This window comes from Citrus clementina, unplaced genomic scaffold (assembly GCF_000493195.1).
Source record: "Citrus clementina cultivar Clemenules unplaced genomic scaffold, Citrus_clementina_v1.0 scaffold_5, whole genome shotgun sequence".
Taxonomy (NCBI): domain Eukaryota; kingdom Viridiplantae; phylum Streptophyta; class Magnoliopsida; order Sapindales; family Rutaceae; genus Citrus; species Citrus x clementina.
Genome location: NW_006262201.1, coordinates 32,342,906 through 32,357,530, shown reverse-complemented (window position 1 = coordinate 32,357,530; position 14,625 = coordinate 32,342,906). Strand labels below are relative to the sequence as shown.

The 14,625-nt window shown below is 36.1% G+C and overlaps 1 protein-coding gene across 3 annotated transcripts; it reads right to left on the bottom strand.

Moving 5' to 3' along the window:
* Positions 1–11,968: 11,968 nt before the first annotated feature.
* Positions 11,969–14,619, bottom strand: LOC18041576. Of its 3 annotated transcripts, none has more exons than XM_024185120.1 (5): positions 14,424–14,619; positions 13,558–14,274; positions 12,591–13,412; positions 12,398–12,499; positions 11,969–12,278 (listed from the first exon to the last, which is right to left on the bottom strand). In XM_024185120.1, exons 1-5 carry the CDS (start codon positions 14,616–14,618, stop codon positions 12,177–12,179), a joined length of 1,938 nt encoding a protein of 645 aa, XP_024040888.1. In that variant the 5' UTR covers position 14,619; the 3' UTR covers positions 11,969–12,176. The 3 variants fall into 3 exon arrangements, with proteins under 3 accessions (XP_024040888.1, XP_024040889.1, XP_024040890.1); XM_024185121.1 differs by having other exon boundaries at positions 12,591–13,391; XM_024185122.1 differs by lacking the exon at positions 11,969–12,278 and having other exon boundaries at positions 12,410–12,499; positions 12,632–13,412.
* Positions 14,620–14,625: the final 6 nt, after the last annotated feature.

Sequence of the window (14,625 nt, the reverse complement as noted above, 5' to 3'; positions counted from 1 at the left end):
TGTAAATAAATACGGAGCGAACCAGAAGGGAGATTTTAAAAAAAACAACAACAAAATGGACAGCTTCGATAGAAAAATGAAACTGGTGCGGAAGCAACGAAGTAAAAGAAAGGCAAAACAAAGTAAAAACAGTTATAGAGACATAAAAACAATAGGACAGGCTACAAAAGCAAACAACAAGAAGTAGTGGGAAAGACTTTTTCAAATGAGAAGATGGAAACAAGGAAGGGTTTCTAGTCGAAGCACAAATGCAAAGAGCTTATAGAAGAAGGACGGCTAGTTTTAGATAATGCAGGAGGAGGGAACTAATCAAAATAACATAAGTATTGACTAGAAGAATGGTGAAAATAAGATAATGAATGCGAAGAGTAGATGGCAAGAGAGAGGAGGAATTTTAAAATACATCACGGCTAATAAATTAATTAATTAATGTATTTATGACATGTGTAATCAAATTTAATCCAATCATCATTTGTATGGTGGTTTTTCAAAATAAAGACGCACATATCATAACATTATTTGTTTGTTGTAGTGGTGACATAATACATCTGATGTATTCTAAAATTTCTCAAGAGAGAATTTGATTAATACTAAACAGCGTCGAAAATTTACTGAGAGCACAAATCATTTTAGAGTACATCAAACGTATGTATGATATGTGTGCATTTATTTTCAAAAAATATCGTGTAATAAGTAGTTATATTTAATTGATGTATATATCATTGGTAGTTTTCTAGTCCGAGATCTTAAAGTGTATGAAAAGTCTGAGAAAGCTTTAAAACCGTAGGGTTTTAAAGGCTTAAAGCTTAAAGCGCTTAAAGCAGATGGTTTATGCGTTTCTCGGACTTTTCCGCACTTTAAAATTTCAAATTGAAACATTTCTATATATATCATATATGCATTGAGGGGTGTTGTACCTCTAATATACTCTAAAATCTCTCCTTTCAGTGCTTTCACTGATGTGACAAAATTTGCTTTAATACTTTTAATAGAGCAAAGCATTAATTCACCTTATTTTCAAGCCTCCTGTTAACTGACTGCTTAAGACCTTATGTGCAAAAATTAAATATGAGATATATTATTTGCACACAAAAGAAAAGAAAGAAACATTTTAATAAAAGACAAACTTAATAACTTTATTAATATTATCTTTTTGTTTTATTTATTTTTTCAATTTTATGGAAAATAACATATATTATTTGCACACAAAAGAAAAGAAAGAAACATTTTAATAAAAGACAAACTTAATCACTTTATTAATTTTATCTTTTTGTTTTTTTTTTTTACAATTTTATGAAAATAACATTTTTCCATTAAATATTCCCAAAGATTCTAGCAAATTGTTGTTAAAACGATTGTTGTAATAAGACGTAACGTATTATAATCAACAAATAGTACTCTTGTTCTAAATTATGGATTACAGATTAAACAAGTGGAAAGGCCAGAGGATGACGAAGCACGATTAATGAATTTATGAATTTTTTTTTTTTTGATGAATGGAAATTTCATTAAACAAGAGAATCAGTCAACAAAGGACATAACCATAGAGGTGGAACAACCCTCCACTCTCTAGGACCTGACATAGAACCCCCCACTCTAGCTACACTGTGGGCAGCGGCGTTCGCAGATCGACGCACAAAAGAGAATCTCACTTCTCCAATTACTTGAGCTATAGCTCTACAATCCGCAATAAGTAAACCAAAACCATTAGAACTAGCTGATGGAGAAAGTAAAGCAGAATACACATTTAAGCAATCTGTCTCAATAATAATTTTAGATAACTGCATATGTTTTATCCAACTAAGCGCTTCTCGGACAGCCAACGCTTCAGCCTCGCGAGGGTGAAAAGAACCAGGGAAACTCTGACACTTTGCTGCAATAAAATCACCACCAGAGTCTCTAATCACCCCTCCAAAGCTGACTCTCCCCTGAGATCTAGATACCCCTGCATCCACATTACACTTCAGCCAACCTACAGGAGGCTTGCCCCAACACACCGAGCCGTGACCCAACGGAATATCCTCTGCAATAGTGAAAGTTCTCCTTTTAGCCTCTTGCCATTGGAAAAGACAATGACCAGCAGCATTTACTAGACTTTGAGCTCGGCTACCATGATTATTCCACACCTTATCATTCCGATTAAACCAAAGCCTCCAACACAACATCACAGCTAAATTACAATCGTCTTTACAGCAGCGGGTAAATACTTGCTCAAACCAATCAAACAAAGAAGAACAGCTCCCAAAAGTGCCAATAGAAGACAACAACCAGCAAGATTGAGCAAACAAACACTCCACTAAACAATGTAACACAGACTCATTTTCAGCATTACAGATGGGGCAAATTGGGGATACCTCAACCTTTCGAGGCCGCAAGTTATCCACTGTTGGTAATACATTCATCAATGCACGCCAAAAGAAATGTTTAACCTTACCTGGAACCTCCAGCCCCCATAAGCGTTTCCACACCCTACTGCTTGTCACATTAGCTGCAGAATTCAGCAGATTATAGCAACTTCTAACTGTAAATTGCCCTTTAGGATCTGCAAGCCAATACCAGCAATCTTCATCTTGTCTAACACTGAGAGGCACCTGCAAAATGAGGGCAGCGTCCCTTGAATTGAAGACATCCGCAATCAAATCATAATCCCACCTCCGTTGCCCTGGCACCATAAGACTATCCACCGTCGCTGTTGCAAGACTCTCATCCAGCTCCGATGTGATAAAGCCATTGTTGGCATCAGGAAGCCAGGGGTCCTTAGAAAGCTGAACCTGCTGCCCATTCCCAATTCGTATGCGACTACCATTCACTACTACATCCTTGGCAGCCATAATTGACCTCCATGTATAACTGGGGTTAAAACCAACAGAAGCATCAACAAAAGAAACCTTAGGATAATATCGGGCCTTGAGGATCCTTGCTACAAGAGAAAGCGGATTAGTCATAAGTCTCCAACATTGTTTCCCAAGCATGGCTATATTAAAGTCATGTATTCTTTTGAAACCAATACCCCCAACAGACTTTGGCTTACACATTTTGTCCCATCGAAGCCAATGAATACCTTTACCTCCAGTCCTCGTAGATCCCCACCAATATGAATTCATCATAATCTCCAGATCGTTACACAAGTCCAGAGGCAGTAAGTATATGTTCATAGCATAATTTGGAACAGCCTGGGCTACTGTTTTCAGCATGATTTCCTTTCCCGCCCTACTCAAAAATTTCTGACTCCACCCTTGAAGCCGCTGCCAGACTTTCTCTTTAATAAAATTAAATACCACGCTCTTCTTCCTGCCGATCTGTGAGGGCAGCCCCAAATAAGTTCCGTGATTGTCTGTGGCAGGAACTTCCAGAATGCCACACACCTGGCGTATAGACTCCTCGCCCATATTTGCACTGAAAGAGATTGATGATTTATTCAAATTCACCTTCTGTCCCGAAGCAGCACCATAAACAGCCAATATACTTTTCATAATTCTGGCTTCATTGTGTTGAGCTTTAAAGAAAATGAAGCAGTCATCAGCAAAAAATAAGTGGGATACCGCAGGGGCCCTCCTGGCGACTTTGACTCCATGAATTAATCCTGCCCTTTCACGATTACGAATTAAAGAACTTAGCCCCTCAGCACAAATGATGAATAAGTAGGGCGATAATGGATCCCCTTGGCGGAGACCTCTACTTGGAACAATTGGACCCACTTCTACCCTATTTCTAAGCACCTTGTATCTCACAGTAGAAACACACATCATAACAAGCTCGACCCAACCCTCATCAAAACCCATCCGCAACAGCATGAGCTTTAAAAAATTCCACTCAACTCGATCATACGCTTTAGACATGTCAATCTTAAGCGCAGCTGTCCCAGCCTTTCCTTGTTTTTTCCTCTTTAAGTAATGAATAATTTCAGTTGATATAAGAATGTTGTCGGTGATTGCTCTGCCCGGAACAAATGCACTCTGGGAATCTGAAATAACTTCACCAAGAACAAGCTTCATTCTGTTTGCAAGCATTTTGGCAACAATTTTATATAATACATTACATAATGCAATGGGACGCATATCTGTCAGTTGTTCAGGCTGCGTATGCTTAGGAATCAATACAATCAAAGTGTCATTAAATTTTTCTGGGAAAGCTCGATTCGTGATATAACTAAGACAAGCTTCAGTAACATCCTTCCCCACTACATGCCAAAATTTCTGATAAAATGCTGGGTTCATGCCATCCGGTCCCGGGGATTTGTCTGGATGCATACTAAATAAGGCCTCTTTAACATCTAGAGTCGTGAAAGGTTCTAACAATAATTGGTTATGTAGTGCAGTGATACTAGCCTCAACACAAGCTAATACTGGTTCACATATACAACTCTCCGAAGAAAATAAAGTTTGAAAATATTCAACAATCAAAGCATCAATCTCAGAAGGGTGTGAACACCACATACCCTGTTGATTCCGCAACTTATCAATCATGTTTTTCTTCTTTTTCTTGGAGGCTGTAGTATGGAAAAACCGAGAGTTCATATCCCCCTCTTTAAGCCAAAAAGACTTGGCTCTCTGTTTCCAATAGACTTCATGGCTGTGAAGTAATTCATTGTACTGCTTCCTGACTTCTGTAAAAGCTTCCAGCCCTTCTTGATCTCTCCTTCCACGCAAAATTGTCATCTGTTGTTTGCAGTCCACAATACGTTTGCGGAAATCCCGAAATAACTTTCCCCCCCAGATCCATAAATCCCCTCCACATACAGCTAATTTATGCTGAATTGGAAAACCAGCAGAAGAGCTCCAACTTCTTTGAACAACATCCTCACAATCTGATTCTCGAAGCCACACATTTTCAAACCTAAACCGTGTGTGACGATGAATGAAGCCCGAGGGATTCTGGTCCACGAAAATGGGTAAGTGATCAGAACAAGTTGCCTCCAAACTCCAAACCTTTGCTTGCGGGAATAAATTACACCATGCCGTATTTGCAAGAGCCCTATCTAACCGCTCCTCGACCCACTCCTCTGCACCACGCGACCTCTCCCAAGTGAATGGGTAACCCGCCATCCCCAAATCCACCAAACCAGCATCAGCCACAGCCTCACGAAAGCCACGCAACTTCCAATTGGGCTGAGCTCGACGCCCTCTTTTCTCATAATTAAACAGTAGGTCGTTGAAATCCCCTAAGCAAATCCATGGCAGAGATGAAATGGTAGCAAGGTAACGAAGAAGGTCCCAAGACTCACGTCTTCGAGCTGACTCTGGATACCCATAGTAACCTGTCAAACGCCAGTGACCCATACCCGCTCCTCTTATTTCGATATCCACAAAATTCTTTGCATATTTGATTAAGTGAGCTTCGTATTTGCCATCCCATAGTAAGGCCAATCCTCCACTACGGCCCACCCGATCCACCACAAACATATTTTCGAAATTTAATTTATTTTTAAGAAACTCCAACTGATTTCTATAGCAGAGAGTTTCCATAAGAAAGACAAAAGAAGGTTTTTTGTGCTTGACCAAATCTGTGAGAACCTGAACTGTCCGTGGTTGGCCCAGCCCACGGCAGTTCCAGCTAAGGATACTCATTGGGTTCGGTGGGCCCGATTGACAGAGCCCACCACTAATCCGTTTTTTTGAAACAAACTTATCTCCATCATATGCGAGGTACCACTTTGAAGTACCGGATTCTCTTCCAGTTCTAGCTTAGATCTTCTTCTTTTATTCTCAACAACTACAAGGCCCAACTCAAAATCCTCCTCACCCTCTTTTGTTGGCCCAGTACCAATTACTTCTTTTCCTTTGCTAGTAAGTTGACTCTTGGCTGGCACCAATAAATTGGATGCCTTGTTAAGCAGCACTGACCTATCCTTCTCACTCCCTCAGTGCTACGTAAGTTTGCAATTCCTGATTTTATGGGATGCACTGAATCAATCGACATATCATCCGCGGATTCCATGCAGTTTCCATATTTTCCTTCTCCCATCTCCGGGGGAACCGAACGCAACCATTTCTCACCGGAATTCATGTTATTCCTTCTTGTGGGAGCCTTCATCCATTGCCCATATGGCTTTGTAATGGTGCTTGCATGACAGTCATAAAGAGATGGACATTGTTTCTCAGTGTGGCCAAGCAACCCACATATAAAACAAAATACATGAAGACGCTCGTACTTGAAATCTATCCATATCCACTCACTCCCAGTTTTCTTCAGCTTCATACGGCGTTTAAGCGGCTTTCGAACATCAAGAGATACCCTTATCCTCATATAATTCCTCCAAACCCCCATTAAGTTATTTTCATCCGAGGCCTGGAATTCCCCAATATAGTTTCCGATGTTCTGCAACACCTTCTCAGAAAGAAAGCCAATTGGTAAGTTATAGACTTGAATCCAAAACGATGTATGATATAATGGTACCATTTGGGGTTGTTCTGATTCACCCAGCCTCTTAACAATAAGGATGTGTTGATCAAAGGTCCACGGCCCGGAGTCAAGCACTCTCTGAATATCAATCTCATGGAAGAATTGAAATAGGAATAACGTTGGAGTCAAATCTTTGATACAAATCCCTTTCCCTGGGCGCCAGAGTGCTGCCATTGTATTTTTCATAGCCGGAAAATTAATGACCTTGTCCGTCAGGAATCTTCCTACCAAACAAAATCGGAAGTCAATCTTGCCATCCTTCCCATCTTCAACATCGTCTCCCTCTATTATGAGACCCCCCTCGTCTTCTTCTTCAATAGACAAAGAAGCATAAATCTCATCCATGGCCGATTGCGAACTTGTGTTTGTGGACGTCATTGATGCTTCAAAGGATTCAAAATGATAAACAACTCTTGAATAAAGAAAAGACCCTACTTGTCATAGAAAACAAGACAAAACCTACTTGTCATAGAAAACAAGACTTATTAATTTTTTTTTTTTTTTTTAACTGTAGGTAACTTAAAAAAATTAATTAATTCAAATATTATTATGGAAATACTAAGAAATGAAGCCTTTTAATAATATGAGACATAAGGTGACTGTCTAATTTATCAATACTTAAAGACGCTCCTACTTGCTAATTGGATTAAATTCTATTAATTATAAATAAAACTGACAAAAAAAAGTACTAAATATATGAATTTATGAATTTAAAAAATTGGAAGTAAAGAATTTCGTGTTTTTCATTTGGTAAGAAATTCAGAAGAGAACATTTCTAGCGTACCAGGCATTTCATTATTTCAGAGAGAAATGAAAATAAAAGATAGAGCGTTCAGTAATAGATACTGATTTTAATCTTGATTATTTCATGACCTTATGTAACAATAAAGCCAGCTACTGAATACTGTTGTGAATTCAAAACGGAGTTTTTGAGGTTTCCTTCATTATCTATTAATCGCTGCATTATTCGTTTCATTATGCTTTATCTTTTTCTGACCGATATCATTTTATTCTTTCACATTTTTTTTGTAATTTTTTCCTATGGAATGCTGGATTTCAGTCCATTCCCCTTTACTGAGGCTCAAACTGAAGACCTTGCCTCGAAGAAGCGATACTTTTTTACTACTTGAGCTAAGACTTCAACTCATTTTCACAATAATTTATATAAATGGGATTTATCCGACTTGAGGGTAATTCTTCTAGGAGTACCCAAAATCTTTTTTTGTCATATTGTATTTAATCCACTACATTTCATCCTTAATAATTTTATTTTTAATTATTTTATTTCGTTATGTGCATTTTACTCATCTGAATAGGCCATTCTATTAAAAAAAAATATTGGAATATATTAATTGAGTTTTAATTTGTTTGGAAATGAATTGAATGGTCTTCATATATTGGATTTTCTATTCAACAACACTAGCCACCGGCCGAAATCAAATAATCCAACTAAAACAAACAAAACGTTGAAAGCAGCAAGCCAACAACTCTCTTTATATGTATTCACAGTCAGATGTAATTAAGAAAGACTTAGGCAATTAGAGAATCATATAAAGTTCTTGGGGGCTATGAATGAGAAATTAAAAATATGAGAGTCAGCCTGTACCAGTTTTAGAGCCTGAATTACATAAGGAGGGAAAGAGCAAAACAATTGGAGATTAAGTGATAATAATGAAATATTTGTATTTGTCTTCATAATTTATATGTTTGAAATCAGAATCAATAACCATAAACCACATGTCATTCAGCCAAAGAGACAAAGCATAGAAAAGAATTGATAAATATCTAACAGCCTACAAATAATATAAAGAAAGACTTGCAGACCTGAGGCTAACGCTCTAAGTCTTTATAATCAGGGACGTAGCCAGGATTTTGATCAAGTCGGGGCACATTTAAAATCAAACATGACTCGAATGCGCTATTGCTTGTGTGATATGTCCTCATTTGGGAAATTGTATTGTGAGCCACATAAACTCCAAATGGGAGCTTGCTACATGTACAATTGTGCTCCTTATAGAGTGCGTCTATATGCATCTAATTGAAACCCTATTTAAAATATAATACATTTCAAAAATTTAAATAGCAATATATAACATTACAACTATAATATTCATTGATAATAAATTTACTTATTACAATGGTTCTCCGTGAAAACTCCTCAATGGAATTTTATGAGTTGAAAATAATGCATTATCAATATAAGCAAAAATATATTTTTCAATATACAAGACTAGGTTATTACTTAATTTGCTCTTAAAATCTTTTAATAATAACAAAAATATTCATATATCACAACACACAGAACAAATATGAAATGCATGATAAAATTATAAATTTTAAAACTAGACAAAAGATTAATTAGAAAATTAAAAATTAGAATTAGGTAGACTACAACTTATGGTTCAATGTTGAAAGACTAAATAATTGATTTTACTTGAATAAAAAAATAAAAAGATTAAAGACTGGTCCATTAACCATTATACTAACATTTTGTTATGATTGTTTTTTATTTTAATATTTGTTCTCGTGTCTTTAATCAATTTTCATGAAATTTTAATAACTAATTAAATTATTTATAACTAGAAATTTAAACTAGGGACAATATGAATATTTTAAAATTATTGGAGTCAATTTCAAATTTTACAATTCAGGTGGGGCATTTTTCATACATAACAAATAAAATACAATTTTTTAGTATAATTATCAAAAAAAAATTAAAAGCCAGCTGGGGCCTATGTAACACCCCAGTCTGAAATCCAAGGGCAAATATGTCCACAACTCACATATAATTTAAATAACTCTTTACAAACAATAAAAATTCAAGCCTCAAATACAAAAGCCAGCGGAATACCTTAAAAATTTAGTCAAACCATCTACCATCTTCAACTTGTCACTCATCATGAATCAATCCTGACTTCTGAAAACTGAATCACGATAAACTATAATGAGTATAAAACTCAGTAAGTGAACCATTTTTTCTTATACGAAAGTACATACATACTTATACATAATGCAGATGGATGATATGCCATGATCTTTTAGAAATACTGTAAAATAATTTCATAAAAATCTCTTTCTGTCACTTTCAAACTTTTTCATTTTCTTACGATGAAATGCATATTCTGCAATTGTGGCACTTTGTGCTGTGCGTGGCACTTTGCGGCGCTCTGGCCCTCAAGAGGTGGCCCCCGCATAGTCTCAAGAGGTGGCCCCCAATGCAAAATCTCATAAAACAGAAATCTTATTTGCTAAAATCATTCATAGAAATCCCAATGCATTTTCGTGCTCATGCCAATGAACCATCACACACACATATGCCCATGTACATAATCACGCCCCTTACATAACAACACATCACATAAACACATGAGCAGAGACGTATAAATCCATATTCGTACATATCAAAATAGGCTTTTCATATAAGTCAAACATATATATTATTTATTTTGATTCGTTTTAAAGTCTAGTTCACTTACCTCTTGGCATCCTCATGTAACAAATGCGTACTGATACCATCAACCTAAAATCATCAATAAATTCTCATAAGATATAATCAAATCTCAATCACAAACTCTAATGTCCTCAAATATCTCAATTTAAACAACTCCTAAGCTCAACCTCAAATGTCCTCAATAATCGGCCCTCAAAACATAACAGTCCATACTTCTCTGATTTTTAATAAATTATTCTCTTATTGGAAGAATCTCAAATTTTACAGACCATATGCTGACACATTGAAAGTTCATTGATAAAAATTTCATAACATAATTCCTTCCAAAACAATGGAAAATAATTCACGTTTCAGACATCATCAATACTGTCAAACAATTTTCTGTTTTGAACACACTTGTTTTACAAATACAAAACAATTTATTTCTTTATCATAAAATCATGAAAATTTCCAGAATCATACTAGACATATATAAAAATCATTGGTCCAAATTTCATAATTTTTGAAGAAGTCTAGATATGGTAGAAATAATTTCGTAATTCACTGAAATCATAAATTTTTAGGTTTTCAGACTTGACTTTGAAAAATCACAATTAATTGAAATCTTATCCGATTAACTTGAAACAAGTTTCAAAACATATTAGACGATGTCTAGTTTAACATACCCAAAAATCATAATCAAAATCAATTTGTACAAATTACTATGATTTTAGAAATAATTCACTGTCAGCATATTTATGTAAAATCTTTGATTTCTACTCCTATTGCAATCATGTTTCTCCACAACAATTTAATAGAAACCAATAATTAAAACATACCTTCAAAACTTCTCCCAACAATAACAACTTGATCTCATGTGTTGTCTATGGTAAAACTAAGAAGAAGAAGAAGACTTTCTTCTTCTCTTTTTTTTTTCTTTTTTTTTTCTCTCTTGTCTCTCCATCTCTCTCTTATAATGAAAAAGACAGCTTGTTCTATTTATACTAGGGTAAAAAGGATCACTAAAATAATAATTTAATCAAAGTTAAATGATAAAATAATAATAATTTTATCCCCACCTCGTCACATGCTGGCTCCATCCCTGTTTATAATAATAATAATAATAATAATAATAATAATAATAATCTTCAAAGTTAAAAAATTTAATCAAAATTTAATAGAACTACAGGTTTTTGCATAAATTTATTTTTAAAAATTGATACCGTATAAATTCATTAATTAGATCACTCAAATGATTACTATTAAGTGGTAGCATAGAATGTGACATTTTCTATTATCAGAAGGCGACCCACATGCATTTTTTAATTGCCTTAGAGGGGGAGAAAATTTAATAGTTTCTAAATTAAGTTTCAAAAATGCAAAGCCGGTTAACATTCACAACTCCTACACTCCATACTTGCCCGGTGGGCTGTTGCGGGCTTGCGGCTGGCGTCGGTGCCTCCCTGTAAATGACGCTGACGTGGCATACTTGGACAGGTCTCTACGCCTTTAAGTCAAGGAAAGGCTTTTAAAAATGCCACGTGTACTTGATTATATGGTAGTCTCCACAACATATTGCTACGTTGCGTGGTGCTTCGTTTTTATGTTTCTTATTTCGCGCGTGCGCATTTCATCTTGGGCTAAAGCCTCGGGGGTAGTAGCAAAAGGGCCTGAACGGGTTGAAGTCCAGCTTCTTCTATTTCTGAGATTTCACAAATTACTAATTGCCCCTCCAAGTTTGATAAAATTTAAAAACTAACATCTAATTCAACAGTCAATTTTTTGTTCTTTGATTGCTTTCTCACTCCTTCTGGTTAATGTGTTCCTTTCGATATCTGACACCATTGATGAACATGTGCCAATTGATATTATACTGAAAACTTGAATTTTTGAGCTATTGAGCTATTTATTTATAAATTTATTTGTTCTTTCAATTTAGTTAGTTAATTACACCAAATGGAAGTGTTAGGGTCCATACTTTGTTGATCACGCAACACGAGGTATGGTAACCTTCAAGAATCTGAGTACACTCAATTACTGTCTTGAGCTGTTGTGAAATGAATTTATCAAATTCAATTAATATACATTGGAGATAATTGAGTTGGTTCATTTAAAGAAACAAGGCAGGTGAGGTGATTGAAGCAATAACTTTCAATTGTTTTGAACTGCTATTACAATCTTCCGTGTTAAAACAAGCCATTTGGTAGGTTTTAGTTAGAATCAACCTGTACAATTCTTGCCCAACAAAGTACCTCTAATATTCTTAACAGGGAACACAAAACATAAACGTTGAAGTCATTCCAGCAATGTCACTGGTTTATCATCCTTCTCATGGTGAGTGATTTCAACATGAATGGATATCATCATCTTCACCATACTCATCTTCATCTTCATACTCCTCATCTTCATCCTCATCAGTATGCGATAACGTCATGGGACGTTCAGCCTGATTAATTTACCATTATACCAGTAAGGTAAGCATAGAGTTTTAAATATCAATTCATAATTACATAAAAAAAGAACATCATTAATATGAAAATTAAATAAAATAAATCTTAAACATACCGATGGGTCACCCCCTACATTTTCCTCCTCCTCCTCCGCCTCATTTTCCTCTGACATCGACGTCTCAGAATCGTATTCAACCTCTGTCATGCGACGTTTAGCCTACAGTTTTACACAACTCTTATCAGTAGCAGACTAAATATGTTCACTAGCTATCAAGTTAGTGAGACAGATTAATGAATCGGTGGCGTACCACTTTTTCTTTCAAGTGTTGAAGTGTTGTATTGACGTCACCTGCCCAAAAGTCTTCACCCAGTTCCCAATTTTGAACTGCTTGTAACCTTGGTGTCTTCAAAACTCCTGCAGAGAAAGTATTCAACTTGGGGCAATTCTCCACGATTAAATCTTCCAAGGATGGGAAACTGAAGGCGTAATTGCCAGAGCAGAAGCTTGTGATACTTTCCGAACTTTCAAGAAACAACCACTTCAATTTGCTGAAAACAATTTCATCGTCTGCATCTCCGTCATTTGCAACTATTTCTTCCAGCCTATTGCATTCGGATACTCTCAATTCTCTAAGTTGCACAAGAGTTTTGGCTGTTTGGGGTGTTACTAAGCTTATTAGTTGCCAACAGTTGCATACCTTCAAAACTGTGAGATTTCGGAAAGATGCTGAGGATGGTACAAGACTTATCAAACTAAGCGCGCACTTTTTTACCTCTAGAAATTCAAGATTTTGAAGAAATGAGTCCAACTTGGAATCTGGATTCCATAAGTGCTCCTCAATCAACCAAAGTTTTTTTAGCTTTAAGCTTTTTATCTGTGCGATCCCCTCGGCATGTTCCTCAACCTCTTCACATGAAAATATTTTTTTGTATTCACAAGTACTCAGTACAAGCTTTTCTAGGTTGTGAATATTCTGAAGCAGACCAACTTGGAAAAAATCTGACCCATCAGAAATGAAATGAAGAATTTTGAGCTTGTGAAACTGGGCCTGCCGCCATGTGGTGAAGATACATTTGCTTAATGTCAACTCCTCCAAGTTGGCGAAAACCTGTTGACCAATCAGACAAAGCTAGCTTGGAGTTGAGATGACAAAAATAAAAAGTAAATGAAAAAAAAAAAGAGAAAAAAATATGGTCAGGTCACAAACTAACGTGACTAAACTTTCAAAAATAAATCGATCATTTCAGCAAAGCAAATAAAATCATAATTCGTACCTTTTCGAACCAAAAGAGTGGTTCTTGAGCTGGAAAATCAAGTTGGCCCTCCTGAATATATTCTGAAGTAAACACATCTACGTGGTTAACTTCTAGTTTTCTCAACTCGGGACATTCCAATATGTGCATTCCAGAGTAGAAAGTTGTCAGATCTGGCAAATCCCGTAGTCTGAGGAATGTTAAACTTGGAAAGATAAACTTAGTGGCTGCGTCATTACCCCTTCCGTCATTCGCAACAATCTCCTCCACTGATCCACAATCCTTAATAGAAAGCGTTTCAAGTCGCAGAAGGCTCCTGGCAATGGAGGTTGGAAAAATATTTTTCAAACTCTGACAGTCAAAAATTCTCACAACGACTAGATTTCTGAAGATGAGCTTTCCTTGAGGATCCTTATTCCATAGCTTCGTCAATTTTGGTAGATGAAAAACATGCAATTCTCTCAATTGAGTTGCTGCTCCAGAATGTGTTTCTTCAGAATTTACCTCCTGGAGATCAAATATCTCTTCTAGCGAACGACAAGCACCAACAATTAGTGATTCAAGTTTCAAGAATCTTGCAAACATATTATGAGGAAAAATAGTCCGTAGACTTTTGCAGAATTTAACTTCCATTAGTTTTAGTTTGCAGAAGGACTCCCCAGCAAATTGGCTGTGCCATATCGTCTTCAAGTTACCCATGTTGGAAAGTACCATTTCCTCTAAGCTAGGTAATGCAACCTGTAGCAATTATATATGTCATTGAATAGCTGAGTTACTAACCTCTTACTCTAGTTGAAAGCAGAAATGGAAAATCTTTTAGAATAAAGAAATAATTGAATATAAGACCACAAAGATTATAGAGAGCGAAGAATGTGAAAGTCTTTTACCATCTTATTGAAGAAAGGTTGAATCCCCACTGCAGTCATGTCTGTGCTGATATTTTGCAAAATGAATGCCTTCAATTCAGGGCATTTCACTATCTGCAGCTGTTTCAAGGATGGAAGTTCAATACAATTTCCAGAGCAAAATCTTGTGAGTTTTGCAAGATCTTTCATCTTTAGGAAGTTTAATTGAGGGAGCATGATGTCC